Below are 26,353 nucleotides of genomic sequence, written 5' to 3'. Positions count from 1 at the left end.
TGCTGAGGCAGAGACAGGTCTCGAACAAAGTTCATTTCCCCCTGATTTGTCCGACAGAATGTTTGGAAGATATGTGGCTTCCAAATTTTATTTTGGTGACTATGGGATTAAAGAAAATCAATCATAATTGGCGGTTGCGATCACTTCTCCCATTGGAATAAATTGACAGAGGAATCGCAGCTAGTCTCGAGAGTAGGGCGGGTGTTGCCAAGAAAAGCAGTGGGATCCACAATAATATCGAGTTTTGAGTTGTATTATGGGAAATTAAGTTTGTTTTTCAGTTTGTTTAATATGTCTCTGGTGATTACCCTAACTTTTTGATAGTACAATATGTAATTGTTGTTTTAATTTAATGATTTTATTGTTTTACATTAATTAAATCTAATTATCTTTTGGCTTTGGACTGTTGTTTGGACAAAACGAGCCATTTCAAGTCCTCTCGGGTGAATCGTTTGGGGCATTCTTCATTATTAACTTAGATTTTATGGTCTAAAAGATGAATTGTCGAAGTGAAAGCTTGACTTAAATGTTCAGTGACAGCAAGAAATTAGATTAGCAGTTCCAGGGAGCTGCTACAGTTTATTCTGCTTCCCTGTCATGACTCAGCAGGACACATAATGGAACTGAGCAATTCTTAATGTGATTAGTAACACCTGTACTTTTCCTGCAATGACGAATCAAAATGTCTGATATGAAAAGAGTATATCCAGAACCAGGACCATGAAACTGAGGGAGCTAAATGGAATTCAGCCATCATTGATTTTGTGTGATTTATTTAACAGTAGCTCAACTTTTCTGCCTATAACAGCACTTAATTAACAAATGTATTTTCCGTGTGCTTCCAGGTGGTCGGTGGTCTCGATATACACAAAAAGATGGTGGTGGACGTGTGAGCGCACCTCCGCTTGCCGACTCCCCCCTCACCCCTTCCTCCTCGACAGCCGCTTTCTCCACCATCTCTAAAGATCTGCTCAAGACGTCTGGCAAAACGCTCTCTGTGTAACTCAATGGAAGTATTCTCTCTCTCTCTCTTTATCTCTCTTTCTTTCTCTCTCTCTCTCTGAAGCCACTTTTTTCTTTCGAAAACCACAGGCCTCGCGAAGCCAACTTTGAAGTGTTATTGAACTGTAAATCCTCTCAATAACCCGGTCGTAGCACTTTAAGAGACTGAAGGACAGCTATTTGTCGTTTGCAAGAGCATCTCCGATTTTTGGATGAGGGGGGAGAAAGGGGGCGCAGTGGAGAGGCTGGTTGGCTTGTTCATATTTCATTCTTTCTTTTTTTTTTTGTTAATTGTTATTTTTGATATTTATTTTTTGTTCTTGTCTTTTATAAAGAAGAAAAAATACAAGTATATCTACGGTTGTCTCGTGAGGGGAAGTGTATAGTATTTTAACACTTGACTTACAGTACAACTAGAAAGTAGGGTATGAAGTGCCAACCAGAACATATCCAGAAACCAGTCCAAGTTATTACCCATCATCGCCGCTGTCATTCTTGTGACACTTCAACTGCACATCTGCAAGGTGCAAAACTAAAATTTCAGAATTTTTGACTTTTTTTCCCGTTTTTTAGCTTAACATACGAGCAGTTTGGATTAGACGCGTAACGCTTGCAGTCACTCTCAGCAGAGCAACTCATGTTTTTTTCTTTTTTGTGATAAGGTTGCTAGTTTCATCCATACTGAAGACTGTGTTTATATTGTTGGAGATCATCCTCATTTTCCTGTCATACACTTATAGGTAGATTAATTAATGCCAAGAAAATGTCTTTCCAAAATAATTTGTGGCTGCAAACCGATGCGTGGTTTACTCTCGATGAAGCATTTTGCATTTAACGGTGTGCATCCATGAGACAATCTGCAATGCAAAGAAATAGCTCCGCACTCAAACTTCAAGACTTAACGTTAAGAAAAGAGACTGGACAGACTTGGCTGAGAACAGAGAGTAATAGATTTGAGAGTGAGCACTGTGTGAGTGTATAGCATTTTAAGAGACTTATCTGCAGGCAGCGTTTTTTAAACTAATATGTGTATATTAGGTAATCAATGTGTGCTCATCTTCTTTTAACAGCAAGAGGAGAAGCCTCTGCTTCACACGAGCCCTCCTGAATACTTGCTCAGTACAGCGCAGGGCGGGTTAGTTTTCTTTATCGCAACATGAACACTTCAAATCTTAACATGTTGGCATGGTCAGTGTGCAATGAGGATAGACTGTATATTGTAGTTTTTTGGGGTTTTTTTGGAAAGTGTACATTTCAAAAGTTGGCTTCTTTTCCCACTTATTTTTTTTTCCTGACACGATCACCTCGTTTTCTCCCCCTCCCACCCACTAAAACGAACAGGGAGAAAAAAACAAATCAACCAAATTTTACTTTCTAAGGGAAAAATGCTTCCTACTGTAAAACGGCATCGGGATAGCTTTTTGTTTCGCTTTGGAGGCCGACTGCTGGTTTGAACAGGAGTTTTCAGTCAGAGATGTGAATCTGGAGCGCTCTGTTGTCCCTCATCCCAAAGCTCTGCACGGCTTGGGCCTCCCTGTGCTTGCATGACATGGAAATATATTTTTTGTTGTGCATGTAGATCAATTTTTGAAATAATCCTCTTGTTTACACATGGATGGTGATGTTAATATATATTTAAGAATTTAATGGTATACAATATGGATGTTGCCAAACTTTGGTAAATGTACACATATTATGAGAGGTAATCCAAATGAACTGAACTACATGTAACTTTTTGTATTTTACCCGGGTCAGCGAGATGCTTCTATTCCAGTAAAAGTTGCATATCTGATCCTGTCTCAAACTGCCACACACTGTACTCAGCTTAAAGGGGAAAATTTGATGTTTTTTTTCCTTTCTTTTGTATATAAGTATTTGTTAAATGCAGTTCTGGCTCTCTGTTCTCTGTATAGTTCAGACCGCGCTTTAGTTTGTAAGTGCTACTTTTTCTCTGAGGGACTTGGGTTCTTTTTAGTTTGTGTGGGGATAACTGAGAAGATTTAAGTTTGAGAACCTTTTTTTTTTTTCCTTTCTCTGCATGCTGCATCTTATGCTGTGGGACTGTTGGAAACTTGATACTGTATGAAAATTAAAAATTTAAATAAACTTTGAAATGTTGAAAGTATTGGATTTTCTGTCACTTTTCTTTAACTTCATTTCCCTTCAGGATGTTATTGACCAGAAACACAGTGGCAGCATAGAGCATCTTTAAGTATTAATGAATTCATTTCTGGTCCATTCAGTAACACAATTAAACTCATTTGTTTGTAGGGATTGAAATTATTTATTTACACATAAATGCACTTGGTTTATCCACATCATCATTTTGCCTCATGTTTTGGGTCAGCTGATCCAAAAAGGTGTTGCCATGAAGCCATAACAGAAGAACCTGAGGTGTCAGTCCGAACTGGAATTAACAGTCTTTACTCATCGACCAGCCAATGGGAGAAAAGATAAATACACACAGCTGCCAGTGAGACTTCAGAACCTCTCAGCAGTCCTGCTGGCCACCACTCTGATGTTGCCGTAAACCTTTGAAGGTGGACTTCCTGTCGGGGCAAAAAGGGGTTTAAAGGTCAATTCTCAGCACTACATGTGGATTCAAACAGTTGTACTCCACGTTTGACATCAACCTTTCTTGTACTGTATTATTCAAAAATAATGTTTCTTACCCAGGATGAGGTTGCATATCGCTGTGCGGGCCATCTTGATATTCTGGAACGATCCTAATATGTGAACTTTTCTGTTGAGAGAGATGAAGGAGTATTAAATGCTGCTAAACATTCCTCTGTGGTTTGCACAATATTCCTAAATAAAGCTAGAGTTCACAGTTGTTTCTGCATTTAACCTAATCCCGCTTTTAGTTTTAGTGGCAACAGTGACGCAAGTAGAAAAACAATCGTGAATCACATTTTTGAACGAGTAAATAAGTCTCCTGTGTTGAAATGTAAAAAAACAAGTGTTAGTTCAAAGTAAATATTTTTTGGACATGGTACATTTGTTTTGGGGTTGTAGCAGCAGTGCATGCCAAAAAGCAAATTCTCATGCTTCTGTTTACTGTAGGCGAGCTCTGAGAATACTAAATGTTAACGGCAAGCATGAAATTAAATTACTGATTAAAAAATTCTCCTAATAGACATTAATACATTTCTCTTCCAGTTGTGTTGCAGGACAAGTGAAGAGGACTCACGTGTCTGCAAGCACAATGCGAGTCTTTGTGACATTTTCAATGGTGAATTTGGTTTTTCCTCCCTTCCCCGCTATTCTTCCGATGGCTCTGGATAAGTGGTCTCCCTTCAGAGGTTTCACTGCCAAGACAGACAATACCAGAGAACAATTAAATACACAGAGATTGGACACCGAGTTCATTTTGCAGCAGCAGCAGAAAAAAAAAAGTGTTACATAAATATAGAAATTCAGCGCAGACAGAAGCACAACGTCGGTGCCGTCTTACCGTCCGTGACATCAAAGCTTTCTAGGAAGAGTTCATCTAATCTGATGAGAGCAAGAGCATCCTGGAAAGAGAAAGCGTGAGCGTTACATCACAAACCAAAAATTAACAATCAAGGTTCAGGGACATTCACAGAAACATCCACCATCAAATATTGCGTTAAGTTTTTGGATTTCAGTTGGTCTTGATCTAAAATAAAATATGATCCCAACTGTCTATCAAGCTGACGAAAGATTATTATTAATAAAGATTATATTTAAGGAATTAACTCGTTACTGGATGGAATGGATCAATAAATAATAGAAATTCACTACAGGTTTTACAGTAAATGAAACTGACTTGTTGATGTCAATTAGTTGATAAAAGTTCAATAAAAAGCACAACAGTAACAACATCCAGTCATTATTCTAAATAAACACAGACTGAGAAATCTGATCAGATTAGCTGTACCTCTGCAAAAATGAGAACATGCACAGTTCAACAAATCCTTCCATGTGTACTTACTTCGACCTGGAATCCCAGAATAAAGGCTTTGACAAAGTCTGCTGCTTTTGTGAGTGACCCAATGTCCTGTGTGTCTTTGCATGTCTGAAAGAAGGAAGTTGATTAGACACACTGTTGACACAGCTACCTGAGAAATCCAGTGGCAAAAAAAGTCAAAGCCTTGTCAAAATTGCCTGGATGTGTTGAGGAAACTTACTTTGATTTCTACATTCCTAGTTTTGAGGTTGAATCTAACTTGAAGCTGCAGGTTCTCGACGATGGGGGTGAAGATCTTCAGCCAGTTGTCCTTCAGGGGGGTGTATCTGTGAGCTGGGACAGCGACTTTACGCATCTCATCTGGTCCCTGAAACACAGAGGACACAACATTAACAACTGTGATCTGTGGGACTTGATTTAAGATTTATCTGAATCCACTTCTAGTTAATTATTGTTACAACAACTAAGTCTGGCAGTCCACAGTCCCTAAGGAATGGGTAGTAGGGGTATAAGTAGGGCTGATGAATGGGCTCTCACAGGGTAGATGTTGGTTATAAGCTTGATTATATTATGCAAACTAGGTAGTAATTGCAGCTGCTGCATGTGAGTATTGTTGGGTACACTACTGTGATAATAATACAGTGATGTTAGGTGACATACAATAAAAAGTCTCACAAATAAAAATAATCAAGAAAAACCACAAACACTCAGTCAGTGTTTTGCTTCCCCCCTGTGCTACCACAACAACATACAGTAGCTTTATTTAGTGCTGTCACAAATCTTCACTGCGCAAGCGCAAAACACCTCCTGTCTACTTTGTAATGGAGACATGTAACATCGATAACAACCTTTTGTTTCTAATTTTGGTTGACAGGGACACAAGACATGTACACGTGGATGGTTCTTACCCTTAATTTGTCGCCTGAAATAGGTGGAAACTGCGGCCGCTTGCTGGCCACGGGCTCCTCTGTCTCCATGCCCGCTCCATCTTGTTCACGTTTTCGCTTCTGGGTCTTTTTAGACTTTACTTTTATGAAAGAGTCTGTGGCATCCTTAGCCTCCATGTCAGCTCCAGCGGCTGCGGTCGCGTTTTCAACAGTGTCCATCCTTAAACTAGTTTTAAGTGAGATTTTAGAGTCAAATCTGAGGAGGACGACGGCCACACAGGCATGAAACTGTCCTCGTGCAACGAAAAGGACCCAAACAGCCACATCGTCGACGCCTGTAGAGAGAAAATGATGAATGCTGGTGTTGGAATCGACAGCGATACCTCATTCTGGTCATACCATTAAGTTAAAGTAGTACAGTATCCAGGAACATTGTCTGTTTATTTAAAATACGTTAAAGTTTACCTGGGAGGTATACATTTCGTCAGGCACATCTTTAGGCAGCTACACTCTCAGCTGAAGGAGGGTCTCGACGTCATCTGTTTTGGCAGCGAGCTGCAGTGAACCTCACCACAGTCCTCTTGGTACTTTTTTATCAGAAAAATTCAACCGTTTTTACAAAATATCTCCCGCACAGCAAAGATGTCATCGCCACTGTCAAAGCCTCAGATCATTGCGCACATTCAGAAGAGTTTGAACTACACCGTTTTTGACAGTAAATGGATCCCCTGCAGCGCCAAGTTTGTCTGTCTGGGGAACTTTCCCAGAGGAACCGGAGTAATGCAGATATATGAAGTGCAGCACGGAGAGGCTCAGCTTGTCAAGGAGGTAGATAACACGCTCACATTTGACTCTTGTTTGCTCTTGTTTGCCCTTTTTTTCCCTCGGAAATACAGCATGCAAACGGTTTAACTCAGAGTTAGCTAGCTTGTCTTAGGTTTCTAGAAAAGTCCTGGTGGGTTAGTGTCTCCATAGCAACAGGCAACATGAAGACAGCCACAGACAATAGCCCAAAGTTTTTGACCATCCCATATCCAAATACATTTTCTTTTTATATTGGTATGCCATAACTGTTGCTAATATACAGTACACAGCTTAAACTTGACCTGTCTAGTGCACCTGTCCATTAAAGCACGAGTTAACAGCACTATTAAGCTAACAGGTCCTTCAAAGATTAGACTGTGGTGGGACAGGCTCAACACTGACAGTCAATATAATGCACTTCAGGAGTGTGATATAGCAGTTTGTAAACCTTTAGGCATCACTGCACAAGGGTCAAGGGTTCAGAGGCTTATGTTGGTGTGGAAACATAGAATAGACGTGGCTCTGGACTAATCATTTGTTTGATTAGTGGCCAATGTTTGGTCAAATCTGCGTCATTTTCAATTTAATAAACTGTCACAAACATTTCTTATTTATCTTATAATTTCCTACACTTTTAGATTTGAAACTTTGCCATTTACAAGTTGCTCAAGATTGAATGGTGTTCCCACTATACTGCTACTTCATTGCTTTTTGCATTGTCCCATTCTTCCTCCCTATATGTTTCAGGTTGAGAGACCTAAACCCATAAAGTGTGGCACGTTTGGGGCCACCTCTCTTCAACAAAGACACATAGCCACTGGGGATTTTGAAGGAAATCTCAATATATGGTATTTAATTCACATCTTCTGATGTCACACCATCCGTGTCTTGCGTTGCATGAAATGCTGAAATTACTAAACACTGACCTGACCTTGTTGTCCATAGGAATCTGGAGACGCCTGAAGTGCCGGTGTACACTGTAAAGGCCCACAAAGAGATAGTAAATAGTATAGATGGTGTTGGCGGCCTTGGGATTGGCGACGGCGCACCTGAGATAGTCACTGGAAGCAGAGATGGTAAGAACATTCAGGAAGTGTAATGTGTTTCCCAGTAAAAAAAAAACCTTTTCAAAGCAATGACAAAAAGAAGTTAGCTAAAATGTCACATTTCCCTTGTGCATTACAGGGACAGTAAAGGTGTGGGATCCTAGACAGAAGGATTCACCTGTAGCCAACATGGAGCCCATAGAAGGAGAAACCAAGAGGGACTGCTGGACTGTCGCTTTCGGTGTGTAAAATCTCAGGAACTCCATCCACAGCTCTTTCTTTTATTTAGAAATGCGACTGGTCCTGTTTCAGACAGCTGCTTTGTAAGCACACAATGATACATCACTATACACAAAAGATGGAGGAAGTGTCTCCGAGTTGTGCAAAGCGAAAACAATTATCTTCCCACTCTCAGACATTGTCCTGTGCACAGAACAAAAGAACAACAAATTAACAGGCAAAGCACAACAATCCAATGAAAATGTAGCTTGTACTCTTGGTCCATTTTCTGTGATCCATTCTAGTTCGTTTATATACTCACCTGATGATTTCAAATAGGCAACCAGCTTTGTAAGTGTTGCTTTTCCATCATGACTGAAAACTGTTCTCACTGCAGGACATGCCTTCAATGATCAGGACCGCTGTGTGTGTGCTGGCTATGACAACGGGGACATCAAACTCTTTGACCTGCGGAATATGTCTCTACGGTGGGAAACCAACATTAAAAATGGGGTGAGGTGAACACTTGGATGGAAATGGTAAAACCTGTGGCATGTGATTTTTTTTTTTAAGCTTACAATATTGCAGGGGAAGTCATGTAGCCAGTGTGGCACCATAGAAAGAAAATCACAAACATTTAGAGAAAAAGTGGGAACTCAGACCGACAGTGACTCAGTCAACTCGGCTCTGAAACACAAACAGTAGTCCTCATATTTAGAACTGCTGTTTTTATTAGGATAAACTGTCCAAACATTCATTATTTCTCCTGCACTGCAGCCTTCACTTTAATCGTAACGCAGACAAGATGTGCAGACAGAACCGAAAATGACTTCCCAGCAGCATGACTGACTGTACATAAAACCACAGAGGAAGTCTGAGGTTAATGCATGTTCCCTTCACACACCATATACAAAGCAGTCTTTTTATTACACAGTCTTCACTCTTATTCAGCACATCTTAAACAGAGATGAACCAGCCAGGGGTCATTATGTCCATTTCAACACAAAGTAGTTTGTGGTGGAGCCGTGCCATGTGATAGAGGGAGTGACTGTTATTCTTGCTTACGTCATGTTCAGGTATGCTGTGTGGAGTTTGACAGGAAAGACATCAACATGAACAAGCTGGTGGCCACCTCACTGGAGGGAAAATTCCACGTCTTCGACATGAGGACCCAGCACCTCACCAAGGGCTTCGCCTCTGTTTCTGAAAAGGTAATTGACCTGGGTGGGGACAGCCAGAGGGACGTTTGGCTCCCACGTATGGGAAAAATGTCAAAAGGTTATTATTATTATTATTATTACGTTTGCAATTGTACGGTTCACAGGAAAAAGGGGGCACACGTCGCTTTGAGCGTTTTCACAGCTGGAAGTGTTTGGGGTTGTGTTTGTTTAACATTCTCTGTGGCTTTGTGACACTGGCCAAAAACGACACAGGGCCAGTGAGGAGAGAGAAGTGTAGCTTTTTGTGGGAAAATGCTCAAAAAACACACTTAAGTCGACATTAGGGCACGAACCAGCTCACAAAGTGTTTGCTAGGTCTGAGAGATCAGAGGCCTCAGCTTTCTAAATATTAGTCCAGTTCTACCGAGAGATCAACAGTTAGCACATCATGTCTCCAACCATGAATCACAGGCTGCTATTCAGACCGTCTGATTACAAGTGCACAGCTCAGTACAGGTGTGAATGCCCGCAAGATGCATTGAGGGTGCATTTGAGATCCAATCACCACATTCAGAGGTGGTCTTGACCGTATGTGACCACATTCTTTGAGCAGTGTGTACTCGTGTCCTCGAGTACAAGAAGCCACAACAACAGCCAGAGTGGATTACACGCCGTCAGGTTTCCATGTGGTTCACAGCAAAGCAAATTACATGTTTGGGCTCTCTTACCTGCCAATGTTAGCAGCAGATGTTTGTGAACACACTGTCTCTTTCGACCGACCCAACCATTGAACTAGTAACTGCAATTTCCCCAGACTCCCTTCATAAATCATGCAATTTTCAAAGTTGGTGAGTGAGGAGAAACTTCAAAACAGCCACAGCAGATTCTTAATCATTCATGCCATTTATTAAATGCAATACCTGAAGTTGTTTCTTTCCTTGTGAAAAGTGTGCACACTTTTTCAAGTGATTTCACAATTTCCACTAAATTTATGAAAGAAGACGAAACTTATTTAATTTAACTTTATCGCTCGGGAAGAAAATCCCTGGATCCCTTGAAAAGAAATCACTAAGTTCTGTGTGTTGCTGAGTTAAGAGAAACTATAATGTTGTGTAACGCTGTCTATGACAAATCCTTAATTATTTGGTCCTTCTTGTTAATTCGGTAAATGCTACACATGAAGTTCTTTCTTTCTTTGTGTAAAAAAGAACGACGTGTCTGCTTGTCCCAGTGATGTACATGTTTATTTGCATATAGAGCAGGGAAGTGAGATCTGATCACAAGTGGTCCCTCGAGGTGCATGTTAATGCCAGGTATTAACTAGAGAAAGTGGAGAGAAAGTTTAATCTGGTGATTTGAGCATCACCAGATTAAAGTGGCTGAAAGGGTTTTCTACACAGGTTTACAACGTCTGCGAAGGAGCTCGGAATGAATTTTACCATGATTTATTGAATTATTTTGGAAAGCCAATGATCTCTGTTCTTTATTTTAGGCTCATAAGTCGACCATCTGGCAGGTGAGGCATTTGCCTCAAAACAGAGACATCTTCATGACTGCAGGGGGAGCAGGCAACTTACATCTATGGAAATAGTGAGTAACTGACCTTTAACTACAACAGTATTTCATCCTGTGCTCATCATGAAGGTTGTTTTACCAGAATCAGATTTCCTGCTTTATTATAAACTAATCTATATAATGTTTCTGTCGTTTCCAGCGAGTATCCAGCTCACAGAAGCAAGAAGGACTCCGATGGAGTGGATGTGGGCGTAGCTGGCTCCGTCAACCTCTTACAGAACGTCACTCTGTCCACACAGCCAATCGCCAACCTGGACTGGAGCCCCGACAAGCAGGGCCTGTGTGTGTGTTCAGGCTTTGACCAGTCTGTCCGCGTGCTCATTGTCACCAAACTCAATGCGGTTTGAAAAAGTAGACGGATGAGGAAATTCTGTGCAGCTCGACCCAACTGAAGAGAAGTCACTGCCCTTTTATGAGGCCGAGGACAACAATTTCCTGCTGCTGGTCTGAGCAGCTGTCTATCTAGATTTTGTACAATTGATACTCATCTTTAGACTTTAATGAACTGGGGAATCCTTTGTTGAGGTTATGTTGTTTTGTCTCCGTTAAATGCGATCCCTGAAAAATGTGCTTGGCTGAGCCTGCAGGCAGTGTTCCCCTGTAGTGCAGAGAAACACCTCTGAGTCATACAGCCTCTGGCGTGGAATAACACTTTAAGGATCGAGACTTCATGTCTTTTATCTGTTTCCATTTTTGTAGGATGCTCACTGAAACACCAGTTGTTGCACTATTGTTTTGTTGAACATTGTTATATTCCAGTTTTGTCTATTGTTAAAGTTGTCGCTTTTGATATATAATTTTTAATGAGAACTCTGTTTTCAAATTAAATGTGCCTTTGGAGAAAAAGATGGACATTTTCTCAGTGTCCTCTGTCCAATTTGAATGGCTTCATTATGACATCAGGTTTAAGCAAAGTCATTAAACTTCAAAAAGATCAATATAGGTGTGGCGGTGTAAAATGCTTACGGGCCGGCCCAACCTACATAAAAATATAAACAAAAGCCATGTAAATCTAGGGGGAATGCCCAATGTCCGCTGCTTGGACAATAAACCAATAAACAAATGTGTTCCTACAAGCCCCAAGGAAATAAAATGTCAAACTGAAGGTGTAAAGGGATCCAGAATAAACACAGTTTCCTCAGTAGAATAATGTGGAGCAGCCATGACAACACAATAGGGCCTAAACAGACCAGAGTTTCTGGCTGGCAGGCTAAGGGGAATGAGGTTTCTGAGTGAGTCAGGGACCGAGACAGATTCAGAATGAGGGTGAGAGCCACCTGGGTGCCATTCCCCACCTCTTTTAAGCATTCACAAAAAGGGCGTTGTCACACCACGATTGGCTGGGAGGGGAACGCCCCAAGCTGCTTTCACTCCTCAATCAGGAGTCAGTCTCCCCACCCTGCGCACAGGTGATCTGAATCCCCTGCAGTCAGTCCAGAGAGGGATTTTGGAAAATCAGCCCAAAACAAAGAAAGACAACAAGTCTCAAACAATGGGACTGGAACATAGGTACTTGTTAAAGGTTCACAAGCGTTCTCATATCCAGCATTTGAACTTGAAGAAATCCTGTAGGTCCTGGTCATCCTCCTGTCTGTCGTGGATCCTCGCGTAGACACTCTTCAGCAGCTTGGTCATCGCCTTTCCATCCAAGATGTCGATGTATTTTTCTATGCAGCCTAAAAAACAGCCACATCAGAAGATCACATTCACACAAATGCTTTAACAAATGAACAGTTGACATCCAAAATGTCAACATTAAAGTTGATTTTCAAATCAAACATCTCATATGAGACATATATATATATATAAATATATATATGATGATCTCATCAAAAAGAATATGCACTGGGCAAGTCAGGTGCATATTCATTTATTCATCTGACATCATGCTGCGTGTATGCACTCTATGTAACATGTCATCTATCTGCCATCCCACCAGCTGAATGTAATACATCTCTATAAATAGCCTGTCACATGGGCCTGGCTGCATGATTTCAACACTACATTTAGACAGGTTCGGTTTGCAATTAATAGTTTGCACATGATTGGCCCCCAGATGCCCCCATTTTATTTTTGACTAAAGAAAATGAGAGTCAGTTCCTATTTTCTGTGGCTGAAGGTCATAATGTGCACTTGATTTACCCAGTTCTGTTCACATCTGTCTCAAATATTACAAATTATATTAGTCATTCAGTCTTTTATGAAGAAGTAGAGGTATCCATTCACTTAAACTCTACAGATATTTATTCCTTGCTAGTAACTGTACTACAACTGCTTCCAAGACTAATATAACTATGTCTACGTATTTATAATAATAGTAACAGTACTCACTTAGTCCCATGACTTTGCCGTATGCTACCAGGCTGGGCCCCAGCTGTGGATGGTCATACTGCTCCAGCATCATCAGTATGCGGACGATCTCTCCTGTGATGTAGGCATCATCGAAGCTCTGCTCGGCCGCAGGCTTCAGAGGGAACCTGCAGTACACCTCCACAGCAGCCTGAGGATCTGATGGCTCCAGCAGCTGCACAAGCTCACTGTAGGCATCGTGGACCTAAACAGTCAGTTGATTCATTAACCAGGAGTTATTTTATAGCCATTGTAAAAGCAGGGAGGAAATGCCTGAAATCTAAATGTAATGGATAACAGCTGACCCCTGGTGCCATGGAGATGACCTCCTGGTAGAGCTGCTTCGCCTGGTCCTGGGTGTCTGCAGAGCGGGAGAGGGCGCGGGCCAAACCCAGCCGTGAAACGTGAGACCTGCGGTTCACCGGACTGGACACGTTCAGGTCTGTCACAGTAGGCTCTGAAACAACATTAAAACACACAGATATTAATGCCCCCTTTGATGAACCCATGAAGACAAAGATTTTGAAAGATGCACAACTGCAAAACGTTACAATAATCTGTTCAGAAATTAGAGACTTTGGGGAAAAGTCTTTCACCTGACTATGTATGTTAATCTTAATGCTTCTGCTGTGCCTTACCCTCTACTGCCTCAGCAGTATCAGAGCAACAGTCCTGTTTAGACCTGCTGGCAGGGAGCTGGGGTTTAGGACAGTTGTTGGAAGGTTTAAAGGATTTATCTGGCTTAGTTGCTGCTCCAGCTCTCCCCCTACAGGAAAGAAAATAGAAGACAAAAGCTCTGAAATTAATAAAAAAAGTTTAATCTGTGCTCTCACATATATATTCAAGTGTAGTCCTCTTCCTTAAAAGCTTCTGTGAGGAAACAAACTACAGATTTGTTCCAGTGAAGCTACCCAGACTGACAAACTGAGTAAAAGATTGTGTTTGTACGTGACATGAATATGGAGCAGGGTAGAAGTGAGAAAAGTAAGCATCCACAGGAAATCATCCATGAATAAATAAATGCAAGAAAACAACCACACACGACCACAGGAGAGGTCTGCCAGACGCTTGACTCAAGCTGCCAGTGTGACTCACCTGGCTGCAGGGGTTTTGGCTGGAGGTCGGGCGGCTTTCCCTCCCCTGGTGGGGGCTGAGAGCGAGGGAGCAGGAGCTCTGGTTCCAGCTGCTGCCACCCGCCCTTGTCCAGGTCCTCCCCTGCCTCGCTTAGCTCCTCTCTTGGCCACACTGGTGTCAGAAGGCCCCTTCACTCCTGCTGGTTGGGTGGTGGACTGTTTGGCAGCTTTGTCATTTCCAGCCTCCTGCTGGTCCCGCCACCACTTTTGTTCTGAGCAAAAAAGGAAATGGTTAATGTGGGTGTGGAGTTCATTTCCAAAGGTTATCATAACTGTTTAATGTAAAGTGTTGAACAGCAGGGACACATTTATTGGAAAATAGGAAATACAGTCTACAGACTCACTGCTCAGCTGTTCAGGTGGCTCTCCGCTCTGAGTCTTGTCTTCCAGCTCAATGCTGCCCTTGAAGCTGAGGCAGGCATCAGTCATGAATTCCTTTGACCTGTCTGAATTTGGGTTGTTGTCATATTGAGCCAGCTGTGCCAGACCCAAGAGACACAAGGCGTGGCTGTCCCGCGGTGTGGTCACTACTGCGAGCTGGCATGCCTGTAGACAGCAGTGAGGAGCAGGGAGAAGGTATCAGTCTGATTTCTCTCCCACATCAGGCATTTACAGACATAACGTTAAATGTAAAGACTAGCTATGGTGCTTCAGTGGACAGTAACCCAAATCACAGAAAACAATGTAAAATCCTAATTCTGTACTCCTACCCTCTCCTGCATGTCCAGCAGCTCCTGACAGGGGGCGATAGAGGTGAGGCGTATGAGAGCTGTGAGGGCCTGGCATCTCTTTGCCACCAGGGACTTCCTCTCCGTGCCAGCCTTGGCCTGGCGCTCACCCTGCTGGATCAGCCTCTGGAGCAGGGCAAATTGAGCATCCAGGAGCACCCACTCCAGCTGCCCGCTCGCCTCGCCACGACACACACACTGACTCACACTCTGGGCAGTCAGCACTGCTACCCTGAAGCATTCCAGCACAGAGACAAGCACGCACAGTTTTAACACTTCTTAAACTGGGTCACACTGGTGTGAATGCTGAGACTTTTGATGAGTTGAGTGAGACAGCTAATTGGAGCTGAGATCCACCACAAACAGTGAGTAGAAAAGAAAATATGAAAGTCAAATTATGACTCAAACAGAACTTTTGGTTTGTAACATACGTGTGATAAACCTGTTTTGCACTCATGGCCTTCCCAGACAGCGTGTTCCTCTGCTGCAGCTGGCCCAGAGCGAGAAGGCCTCGCAGGAACTGCGTGCTGAGGCTGGACAGAGGGTCTGATGGATCCTGCTCCACCCAGCTAGAGACAAAACCATGAAAACTAATGGCAACAGAGAAAAATCCAAGAGCTCCTTGATTTTAAAACATAACGACTGGCTGTTATTTCAACTAGTAAAGAATTAAATCTTTAAATCTTCACCCCCTGTTTTCTGTTTGCCAGAATTTGGATTTTCAGGCTTCGTTAACTGACAGAAATGATGGAAAATCCAAAGCTAGGCCTTCAAATATCATAAAATGTATTCATGTCTGACACTGCAGATGATGTATCATCTACGTGGCCTATGACAGTGTTTTCACTATCCTACTCTCGCTCCTGCAGGCTTTAACAGACAGCCTGTTACATTACTGACACCGTCGTGCCCTTACATTCTCTTACTGAACGCACCCACTTCCACCTCCACCACACACACGCAAACACACACACAAACACACACAAACACACACACACACACACAAATATGCAAACCTCTTGCTGCAGCGCTGGCTGACAAAGTGCTCCAGTCCCTGCTGTAAGAACAGAGCAGCCTCCTTCTCTGTGTCCTCGGAGGCTTTCTGTTCCTGCTGCAGCAGAGCCAGCCCTGTGAAGTATCTGACAAAATGAAGGCAACGCAGGAGAGATGTTGAAGACAAGACTAGCTCTGCCTGTACATTTACAGGCTGATCTACACTGTGTTTACCCTGTTGCAATGCCAGACCTGCAAGTTTTTTTTCCACTTTCTAACCCTTGTGTGAGAATATGATATCATATAGGGGTTATGGGGGAGTGGACATTTGAAAAGCAGGTTGAGAAGTTGGCGTAAGGGTTACAGAGAAAAATGACATGACTGCTTCCACCTCTTTAGCAACAAGTCAACACTTGAGCTCCAGTTTGAACAAAAGGTTGCTTTTGGGTTTTGAACAGGAGCTGAAATATTTATTTTTTCATTGGCTGCCGGTGAGAATCAATTTCAAGATGAATTGCTTGTCAGACACAGCACGGCTTTGCTTCTAATTAGACTGCTCTGCAACGGTTATATTTCAGTTGAGTTTTTTAAGGTGATTAACCTTCTACAGCACTGTGGATAACTTTTAATCACTTGTGGTTATTGTTACTACTATTACATCTACTGACAATACAAATTCTTCTTCTACTACCAACAACACTTCTATGACCTGACCTGAGAGCAGGATGAAGGGGGCGCAGTGCCAGGCCGCTCTGGAGGTGCTGCAGGGCTTCCCTGCTCCTGCCCTGCAGCAGCAGCAGTCTCCCTGCATGGAGGTTGTACTCCCAGCTGTCAGGACTCAAAGACCAGGCATCCAGGTACTTCATCAGGGCCCGGTGGACAGAGGTCTCTTCATCCTGCATGGCTGCACTGTTATCCTGCAACAAGAGGGGGGAAAGTTCAGTTTCACCTGCCATATATAATGATTTGTAATCATTGTATTTGTAAGCTGTGGCAGTTTCTATTGTTTCCAGTTACCTTGCCAGTTTTCTTGGAGAGCCAGATGTAGAGTGTCTGGACATAGTCTGCTTTGCTGGACTGTCCCTGCTCTTTGAGCAGCTGATACTCTTTATCCAAGGCCTGCAGCTGGTTCTGTACAGTCGGTGTGCCGAGGTAACCGTGGAGTTTGCACACAGCCAGGATGTCATCCTGACGTGCCGTTGACTTGGCATCGCTTAGATCATCTTTGTCTCTGTCAGCCTGGGGAGGAAGGAACGCAAAGGTGAGAGGTTGCTTTAACTGTTCTCATATATAAAGGGACCATTTTCAGCAATAATATGATTCATTATCAGCATTAAAAAATGTAGACTTAAATGTCCAAGTCACCAAGTCTATCAGGCGTGATCCTTGAAGGCTATTCTGTCCTGAGCAGCTGCCACGTGTGAATGTGTTTGAAAAAAAGATTTCCTTTAACAAAAACGTTTAAAGAAGCTTTCTAGTCACGTACATTGTGCTGCTGCTCTTCACAACACGCCAGCAAAGACCTTGTACCTTCCTCTGCAGGCCGTACATCTCTGTAGCGTAGTGCTGCTCCTCCAGAACGACTCCCAGCAGGAAGTGGAGTCTGGCGTCTCTGGAGCTGAGTCTGATAGCTGAGGCATAGTGGACAGCAGCCTGCTCCAAGCTATGCAGAGGAGACTGGCCGTCCTCATACTCCAACATGTCCCCTGTGGAGATAAACACTGTGGTATATAATTTGCATCTAAGACCAGAGAGTATTTGCATATATTTGTGAGGGAATCTGCATCAATATAGAGCTGAAAAACAACATTTCAATGTTGTGCTTTGATAGATTTACATAATGTAATTCTCTCTATAGACAGTGGAGCTATCATAACAAATATCTGTTGAGGGTTGGATTTAACTGATGTCAAAAAAATAGGGATGTGTTAGCTAAAAGATTGTACATCAGAATCCAAACTACTACTTTGTTATTTGCTTTATTGGATTGAGAATGAGGCTTTTTAGTTCCTAATTTTTTGGAACGCTGGCTGCTCGCTCGCAGCTCTGTCATCCATCAGCGAAAAGCTGCAGTGCCAGCTGAGCAGGGAGAATTCATTCCAGAAACGACAGGCTGGAAAGCCAGAAATCTCAGCATCTGGCAAGAAACCTTTTATTGAGTGATTATTTCACATTATCAAAATGTGAAGTCTTATTACTCCACTTGAAGAAGACGAAGAAATTGAACTAAGCCCTGAGTCATTTCGAATTTAGAGGTTTAATTCCAAAAGAACAAAAACAAGGTAATAAACTTTGACACAAATGAATTAGGCGACAGAAACCAAATGCTGACGTGGATAAAAAAAACGAAAAACTCAACTTTAGCAATTCTTCTGAGGGCTCAGCTCAGTTGTTTGTCTGTGTGCCAGACAGTTAAAAAAAAAATCAATAAATCAGTAACAACAGTTGCTTTAATGAGTAGACGACTTTAACTGTCAGTCTTTCAAAACACTGGATAATATGATCCACGACAAACATGAGTTTTAATCATGATAATAACTGACAACAGACTGTAGTGATGGTCAGAACAGACAAACAGCCACTTCAACATATTTCTTTCCTGTGGTACACTCTCTCTTTACTTGGGCACGAACACTTCACAGGATCTCCCGTTTGGCCGCCTTCTCTCTTTCACTTACGAATGATTGCATGCGTCCTTTGCATTAAATATTCAGAGAGTGCAGCTTGACTTGGCAAGAGCGCCCTTTATCTGTCAGATTGCACTGGCGTCACAGCCTTTATATTCCAGATAACACTGCACAACACACCCAACAAACCTATTCTGCATATGCTGCTGTGTTAAAACCCACCAATTTATAAAATCCTTTAACTAGATGAAAAAAGTCCTCTCAGCTAATAAAAATGTTCAGCGCGCCTATCATATAGACATGCACCTAATAACAATATACGGTGTTATAAGCAGTATATAGTGTCTTAATAATGAACAAGCTTCAACATACTTTATTTATACCAACTTCTCTGGTCTTGACACGATCTAGACAAACACGATCTTTGTGTTTTACAGCACCACGACTCAAGAGGTCAAACTGAGCAACACTTGTCATCTTCCTCCTTGCAGCTCGATCCAGTCAGACAGAAAACGCTTCTTTATATTTCTAGATTGTAGAATAACTGTCTCTAATGCTTTCTATGTAATACCAACTCTCTCTCTCTCTCTCTCTCTCTCTCTCTGTCTCTGGTGTTACTTTTCCGTTCGGTTCCAGTGACTTTCATTCAGTCCTGGGATCACTCTCGGATGTCACATCTCAGAGTCATCAAACAATTAGCGAGGCAGGAGTAGCTGGGAACGGATGAGCAGTAACTTGAGTGCCTGGCACGTCAGATAGAGGAGGAAGCTCAAGAGGCAACCGCTAACTATCTCATTTTCATGTATTTTTCAATGGCTGAAGCTGAACTGCTGTGAGAGGCAGGGGCAGGGGAATGACTCTTCTGTCAGCTGGCCAGGGGTTCACCAGACTTTTTATTTAACTAGCTGTGGATGAAAAACACAAACTATGGAAACTCTTTGTTAAAGTGAATGGTAATTTAGAAACTAGTGCTGAAATGGGAAGAGAGAATTGAAAACAATTTTGAGGAATGCATGTTATTGACTTTCTTTCTGGCCTGCAGTCTCTTTTTTTATCAAATCAGCTGGAAATTCTTCTTCTTTATAAAAAAGGGCAAATAACAAAGCATATTTATCATTCTTAAAGTCTTGTGCAATTGGGAAGTGCTACATACCTGGTTTCGGCAGGTGTTTTCGGTAGAGTTTCAGGTGATCTTGGGCCAAGGCACACAGTTTATCCACACTGTCTTCTCCTGCTGTCATTTGCAGTCTTTTCTCCCAGTTACGACACTAAGAACGTAATCGTCAAATTAAACAGGAGAAGCAATAAAAATCAAATATTATTATCTCATCTAATCTTCTTCTTCTGCAATGTGTGTCAACATGTGATATTATGGAAGATGTGATATACAGTATAACAGTGTCAAACGGCAAATTAGACAAATAATACTTAAATGATTGGTTATATCACCTACTGAATCTAAGGTGGTGTAACGAATGCGGTCTAAATTTAAACGTGTACACTGATAATGCAAAGTGAAATACTGTAGATGTTTTACCTCCACATTGTGTTTAGTCTCTATCTCCAAACAACTGGATGATGCAAAGTGCTTCTTATACCAACTTGTTTCTGTGACATCCTGAAAATGAACGTTAGCAAAATGCATTTACCAGATTAAATCAATAAAATATCAACGCTTTCAACTGGATTGACCTGGTGAAGCTTAGTCAAGCTATAATAATAATTAAAAGTCCAAACGCTGACACACCCTTGGACCCATCTATAATAAAAACTGCTCACACACACTGCACACACTCACATTACAGTTTTATCCACTCTGCCACCACACACACACAAACACGAGATACTTTTACTGTGGGAGTTGAACCAGCACTTAGTCGCTGTGAAGGGAGCGCTGACTTGTAAATAAACGATGAGCAGAGTCAAGGTCGATGCGTGGCAGTGATTCTGGAAATGCAGAGCACCGTTTAATCTTTCATACTGACCTTTGCATCCAGGTCCCCTGTGGGCTTGTGTGGACAGTCCAGAGAGTGTGACCCCAGCTCAGACAGTTTCATCACACTGTCGCATCCTTTGGGAAAAAAAAATCAAAGACACAATAAATCACACACTAGAAGTAAATGGTAGTGTTGTCCTCCACTATTGAAAAGTGTAACCTAACAGTCTACATCTGTACTACTACTAGTCTACTATCTGTACTTTCGTATCAGAATAGGGAGTTTTAAATGTGTAATTTTTAGTTTAGGGAGAACTGTCTGTAATTATTAAAGTAAACAAGTGCCACTATCTGCACTGTGTCATTCTCCAGAACTAACCTCTTCAAGTTTAAACAGATAAGACAGAAGCCTTGGTTGTATAGAAATCAATTACTCGTCTGACTAAACAGGGGAAAGCAGCATATAAAATGCAGCAGCTAGATACATGAGACCTTAGTTAAGTAATAATATCCCCCTCCTTACAGCAACATAATAGTTGGCTACAGTAACACGGTGTTACATGATAGCATAGGTGGTGTAATCAGGCCTGCTGAGAGGTGAGGCAGAGTGCACCTGGCATATCAACAATGTGGTTATGTAAGCGTCTCTTAGAGGTAGAGCTGCTTGAAAATCTCAATGGTGGAGTCAAAGGATTCTTTACTCTGAGAGCAGGTTACCTGTGTAAGAACATAAATGGCGAGGGAGATACTCTAAAAGGAACATAAATAACTTATTTTTTTATTATTTGATTCATGTGACATTCAAGGTCTCGGGAGGTTAGAAAGCTATTACCTTCATCCTCTCTATACTACTTGCTTTTTCACCAGGCTTCAGAAATAATAATGGTTCTATAACTTTATTGAATTTAACTCAACCAATAAGAGTATTGCCACCACAACAGCTCTGCTTTACTCAAATCTCTTTGAGGAGCAAAGACTCCGGGCTTCACCTCTGTAAGTGAAGAAACACTTGACCAGCGCAGCCGACATCTTCCTGTCGAGGTCCAGTTCAACAATCTTCCAGCCGTCTCCCAGAGGACAGTCGCTAAGTGGGTCGACTTTTGATCTTCGTGCCAGCATCTCGATATAAGGCCTTGAGAAGATGTGCTTTGGGTCACTGCGAATCAACAAGAGAATCAGACAGATCTCGACCGCTGTTGAACCAACCCAGAAGGTGGTATGTGAGTAGTCTATGTGTATTCTAAGCCGTCATCATGGAGGTGTGTAGATAATGACTGAATTTCCATTTTTGGGTTGAACTTTAATGTTCATTGTAGACATATATAAAATAAAATAAAAATAGCAATGAACGTGCTAAATTAGGGTAGGAAATCGTTTATTTTTTTATTTTACAATTGCATCAACTGTAAAGCACTTGTTTCACAATATGGTGTAAAAAGATTATAATAAAGGAGGTAAATGTTGATACAACTCCTGATATTTTCTCATATTAGTGTCTTCCTATTCAAATCTTACCTGTGGTGGATAGACACAGGTCTATATAAAGCAGTCAGAGATACTGGACATTCATAGTCCAGCTGCTGCTTCTCATCAGTGAAGGTCACTGCCATGGGAATCAGCTCTCTAGTCACCATCACTGTGTACACCTGACAGAGGAGAGGGACTTCAGGTTTAGTACAGTCGTAAAAAAAAAATGAACCAGTGTGGCAGGCCAGCACAGCATGATGAACCCTAAAGTGTTACTTACTATTATTTTGAAACATGGAGCAACTAACGGTGTGCATTAAGCGTATATATCGATGATAAAACACACATAAAGCCTTGAATCACATCAGCAGTCAGCTTCTCGTGTCTCTTTCTACCTGTGAATTGCTGCCATCTGCTGAACAGACTGAGATCTCCACCACAGTGTCCCCAAAATTCAGAGGGACCGGTTGTGAGCTGTCTTCCACATTCACTGTAACTTTTATGTTTTTGTCCAGCACCTTGGGAAGTAGGGTGACAGCACTGCAATGAAAGGGAACAATACCTGCAGAAAAAGAGTTTACAGGGACAGCGACAAAGATCAGAAACAATATGGAAATAAAAACATTTTTAAAACAAGTTTATTTTGTTATTCACTATCATTATTCATATGAAGCCTGCACTCACAACTGTATTCGTAGATTTTGGTACAAAATGCAGGATGAAGCAGAATATCTCCTTCCAAATCCAGATTACTGAGCTCTGCGACCTTTGCAGACAGCCTGGTGATTTCCACACAGTACTTCTTTACGGTGCCATCCTCAGCCACCACCTCGATTTCTACTCTGTTAAACCCATCATTCAGTTTAATGGTGCTGGAACCATCACCACAGAGCTGAAATACAACAAAATAACAAATAAATAAACAGGTTATATTTTATGTGAGGAGATAAAAACGACATTAAAGCTGCAGGACAGTACTCACAATACTGTATGAAGCTCCACAGTCACTAGTGATCAGGTCCAGGGTCACTTTGTTGACATTGCTCTCCACTGTCACTTTGTAGCCTGTGACATCTGGTGTGAAAGCTGGATGGAGCTTCGCACCAGAGACGGAGAGCTTCTCCAAATCACAGTTGTCCATGTCTCGAGTCTCTTTCACGGCTGGTTCAGCAACAGACTGTGCGTACGGTCCAAGTCCTAAATGCACTTAAGCTGCTGTCTGTCATCCTAGCTGCGCCCTCAGCTTCACTTACTGCGCTGACGCCTCGGGTTACCATGGTAACGTGAACACTACTGGCTAATGCTAGTTAGCTTGCTGTAATAGTTAGTAGAACATATTTTAAAATACTTTTCACTAAGAAAAAAGATTTCCACAATGCCTCTTGATGTCTCGCTAAAACAACTCACGCCAAAAAACGCCTTGTTTTGCTATAAATTCTGCTTAAACCACGGATATCTGTCGGCTAACTGTTAGCTAGCTGCTTCGCTCCTCCAAACGGCAGACGGCGGTAGAGTGCAGAAGAAGAAGAAGAAGAAGAAGAAGCGGAAGAAGAAGAGGTTGTTTTTCAACGTCACTTCCTGTCGGCTAAAGCGTGCTGCGTGCTAAAGGTAAAACTGAAGGAGCTAACATTAAATATCGTCTAATTCCGTTTCCAGTTAACATGTATTGCCACTAAGCCGATAATAAGTGTTACTTTACAGATAAAAATTCATAATTGTCTCTCTGTTTCTGCTCATGCTGCCTAAACTTTCGCCTGTTCTCCTGTTAGGAGCATGTGCTAGCACTCTTACTAGCTACCAAGCTAACATTACAGATATTACTAGAATGGGAGGATTTTGCCGTCCCTTACAGCCGAGTGAAACAATCATGTTACTGCGGAGCTTCACAGCTTTGTATGACTTTCACTATTCTACAGGAAAATGGCAGCGGACAGCAGAACTGAAGACTACCCCCATGAGATAGACGAACAGCTCACAGGCTTCGACTCCTCAGTTTCTTCTGTCAAATCCATGTTGGATAAGTTGATGGCGATGCCCAGGAATGAGCTGCTGCAAAAGGTAGGCTGATGAGCATTTACACAGCAGATACTGTGATTCATCCTTCACGTGTGAAGATTGAAAGAAGGCAGACGCACAACATTAATGGTATCACGCCGTTTTTCTAAAACTTGTGCTAATTAAACTGTTTTATTGACAGCTGGACCCTTTGGATCAAGCCAAGCTGGATCTGATGTCTGCCTACACCCTTAACTCATTATTCTGGAGTAAGTTATTTCAGATTCACTGTGATTATTTTGTGGATTTGAGGAATTATAAATTCAAAGCAGGTGGCCCGGAGTCTGTTAAACTCTTTCGTGATGTTGACTTGATATCTGGGGGGAGACGCATCATACACGTGTGTCCTGAAAGTATGAAAGTAAACTGGAAAAACCAAATGCACTACTCCTTCTCTTTTTTTGTCAATTTGTTTGTCTACATGCACCAAATTCTATCTCATTTAAATGATATGCCACACTATTATCCACATATATGATCAGACATCAATGGAAATGTGTTAATGGATTTTAATGGTGGCTGTGGACTGTACATGTGATTTATAAAGCAAGGTCCATGTTAACTATCCGGCTTTGAAATAAAGACACTCAGCAACATGTTTAACATAATTTGGATGTGTAGTCTTACTTTTGTTTTTGTTTACAGTGTACTTGGTTACACAAGGAGTAAATCCCAGAGAACATGGAATCAAACAGGAATTGGTACGTATGTTTTCTGCGCGCTGCCTTTTCATTTTCACCCTCTCAATTTATGCACACTGTCTAATTCTTCTGTAACACTCTCTTCTGTTCTTCAGGAGCGAATAAGGACGTACATGAACAAAGTGAAAGAGATCACAGATAAGAGGAAAGCTGGCCGTCTGGATAAGGGGGCGGCTGCACGCTTTGTCAGGAATGCTCTCTATGAACCAAACGAGAAAGATTCTAGAAAAAAAGCAGCAGACACAGCACCTGACACCACACAGTCAAAGCGTCCAAAACAGAGCTGAAGTAAAAGAGAGACAGTACCGCGGTACAGACCGGTCCCACTGCATTTTTGGACCACCTTTTTGGGGACACTCTTTGTTCACAAAACAACAAAGCAACTTCTAAGGTTGTTTTATGGAGGAATCATACAAGGCAACATGAGACTACACAGAGGTGTTTATCTGGGTTGCTCACCAGTCAAACAGCCTGTCAAGGCTAACTGCCAGAGACTGATGATGGACACTGCACCAGAATTTAATGATTTAGTTGTAATATTTTGTAATGTTACTTCATTTTAGAGTGTAAATCTGCAGGTTGCCATTAACATGAAAAATTCCAGTTTTATTTTAAAAAGTCAGTAAAAACATAGTTAGGTCTGTAAACTATCATTCACCATTATTTGAACCTTCTTTAAGATAAACAAGAAATGTTAATTTTTCTATTCTGAAAGTGATTCTATGAATCATTTTTTTGCAGTTTACATGTTTTATCATGTGTGTCAAACATTGTGTTGATAAAACATTTTTGGAGCTGTATTGCTTTTAGTGCTGACTTCTGTATAAAAAATACTCACCAAACATGATGCTTGAATTACTTTTTTCCCCTGTTATATAATATATTGCACCTGGAAGAAAAAATGGTAATTCCATTCTTATTTAAAACAGTTCACTGTAAGCTTTCAACTTTCTCCAGTAGGCCTGTTTCACATTTTGACATGTCACAGTAGGAAAAGGAAGTGTGTAAGTAATCAAATCAATGATGGATGAATTCCATTTAGCTGATCAGTTTCAGATTCATGGTTCTGTTCATGCGGGCTCACTCTCACTGTCATGGGTTACACAGCTTGGCTTGAATATATATGGAGTCATCGTTAATGTTATTATTTGCACCTGTGATTTTCCTGCCAAGACAACTGGAACTGCTGTGAAAGGGACCCTTCTGTTCTCCAGCAGTTTGATTACCATATTCCATTGCAGTAGTTTAATCTGCATACACGACCACCCACTGAACACTGAGTACAGTCCATAGAGTTGAAAATTATTGTACAAACGCCTTCTTGTCATTTCCCAGTTTGTACATCCTAGATTCCGGTCCTCACCTACTCTCCTTGCTTCTTAGTCTCTCCCACATGAGATGCGAGGAGAGGAGGCAGAAGGCATTTCACAAAAATGAAACATCTGTGCTTCGGAGCGTCACTTTAAAGTGAGGTCAATGGAATATGATGGTATGGCACAGCTTCATTGTCTGTCCACTGCTTTGTCATAGCCTACCTCTGTATTAAGCCTTGCAGATGAGCATAATAGTGATCATGACAACTTATTTATTGACTTGTAATTGATTTGACAATGTGGCAAAATGTGACGATAATGGTCAAACAGCAATAACTTTGATCAAAAGCTGATACAACTTATGAATACACATGAACATTTGTAGAGTCCTGGTCCCACAATGGTTTATATTTCCAGCCTGGTTTCT

General features: G+C 41.7%; 5 protein-coding genes across 5 annotated transcripts in view; 3 read left to right on the top strand and 2 right to left on the bottom strand.

Moving 5' to 3' along the window:
• Positions 1 to 3,127, top strand: part of ppp3r1a (protein phosphatase 3, regulatory subunit B, alpha a) — a 37,395-nt gene extending 34,268 nt beyond the window's left edge. Inside the window, exon 6 of the mRNA XM_084375666.1 lies at positions 846 to 3,127. Coding sequence (XP_084231792.1) covers positions 846 to 893 — 48 coding nt within the window. The 3' untranslated portion in view covers positions 894 to 3,127. The remainder of the gene's footprint in view (positions 1 to 845) is intronic.
• Positions 3,128 to 3,252: 125 nt separating this feature from the next.
• pno1 (partner of NOB1 homolog) lies at positions 3,253 to 6,140 on the bottom strand. The gene is made up of 7 exons (XM_084375219.1): positions 5,842 to 6,140; positions 5,154 to 5,300; positions 4,958 to 5,041; positions 4,457 to 4,517; positions 4,193 to 4,310; positions 3,675 to 3,745; positions 3,253 to 3,551 (listed from the first exon to the last, which is right to left on the bottom strand). Exons 1-7 carry the CDS (start codon positions 6,037 to 6,039, stop codon positions 3,484 to 3,486), a joined length of 747 nt encoding a protein of 248 aa, XP_084231345.1. The 5' UTR covers positions 6,040 to 6,140; the 3' UTR covers positions 3,253 to 3,483.
• Positions 6,141 to 6,300: 160 nt separating this feature from the next.
• Positions 6,301 to 11,476, top strand: dnaaf10 (dynein axonemal assembly factor 10). Its single transcript, XM_084375217.1, has 8 exons — positions 6,301 to 6,648; positions 7,372 to 7,472; positions 7,570 to 7,700; positions 7,810 to 7,911; positions 8,287 to 8,402; positions 8,966 to 9,100; positions 10,542 to 10,639; positions 10,764 to 11,476. Exons 1-8 carry the CDS (start codon positions 6,463 to 6,465, stop codon positions 10,969 to 10,971), a joined length of 1,077 nt encoding a protein of 358 aa, XP_084231343.1. The 5' UTR covers positions 6,301 to 6,462; the 3' UTR covers positions 10,972 to 11,476.
• A 638-nt stretch (positions 11,477 to 12,114) lies between these two features.
• On the bottom strand, positions 12,115 to 23,003 carry LOC311270379 (uncharacterized protein). The gene is made up of 20 exons (XM_084375216.1): positions 22,840 to 23,003; positions 22,542 to 22,749; positions 22,253 to 22,419; positions 21,906 to 22,036; positions 21,380 to 21,546; positions 20,440 to 20,525; positions 19,992 to 20,072; positions 19,608 to 19,722; positions 17,358 to 17,533; positions 16,845 to 17,066; positions 16,542 to 16,744; positions 15,851 to 15,973; positions 15,266 to 15,403; positions 14,817 to 15,066; positions 14,451 to 14,652; positions 14,069 to 14,318; positions 13,612 to 13,739; positions 13,279 to 13,430; positions 12,956 to 13,178; positions 12,115 to 12,300 (listed from the first exon to the last, which is right to left on the bottom strand). The coding sequence occupies exons 1-20, from the start codon at positions 22,996 to 22,998 to the stop codon at positions 12,161 to 12,163; spliced, it is 3,321 nt and encodes a 1,106-aa protein (XP_084231342.1). The 5' UTR covers positions 22,999 to 23,003; the 3' UTR covers positions 12,115 to 12,160.
• Positions 23,004 to 23,377: 374 nt separating this feature from the next.
• c1d (C1D nuclear receptor corepressor) lies at positions 23,378 to 25,460 on the top strand. The gene is made up of 5 exons (XM_084375218.1): positions 23,378 to 23,465; positions 23,774 to 23,915; positions 24,055 to 24,121; positions 24,558 to 24,613; positions 24,709 to 25,460. Exons 2-5 carry the CDS (start codon positions 23,778 to 23,780, stop codon positions 24,898 to 24,900), a joined length of 453 nt encoding a protein of 150 aa, XP_084231344.1. The 5' UTR covers positions 23,378 to 23,465; positions 23,774 to 23,777; the 3' UTR covers positions 24,901 to 25,460.
• The last annotated feature ends 893 nt before the right edge of the window (positions 25,461 to 26,353 follow it).

The sequence above is a fragment of the Pagrus pagrus genome (genome assembly GCF_965226575.1).
Source record: "Pagrus pagrus genome assembly, chromosome: 15".
Lineage (NCBI taxonomy): Eukaryota > Metazoa > Chordata > Actinopteri > Spariformes > Sparidae > Pagrus > Pagrus pagrus.
Note: the sequence above shows the minus strand (reverse complement) of the source record. Positions and strands in the feature narration are given on the sequence as shown.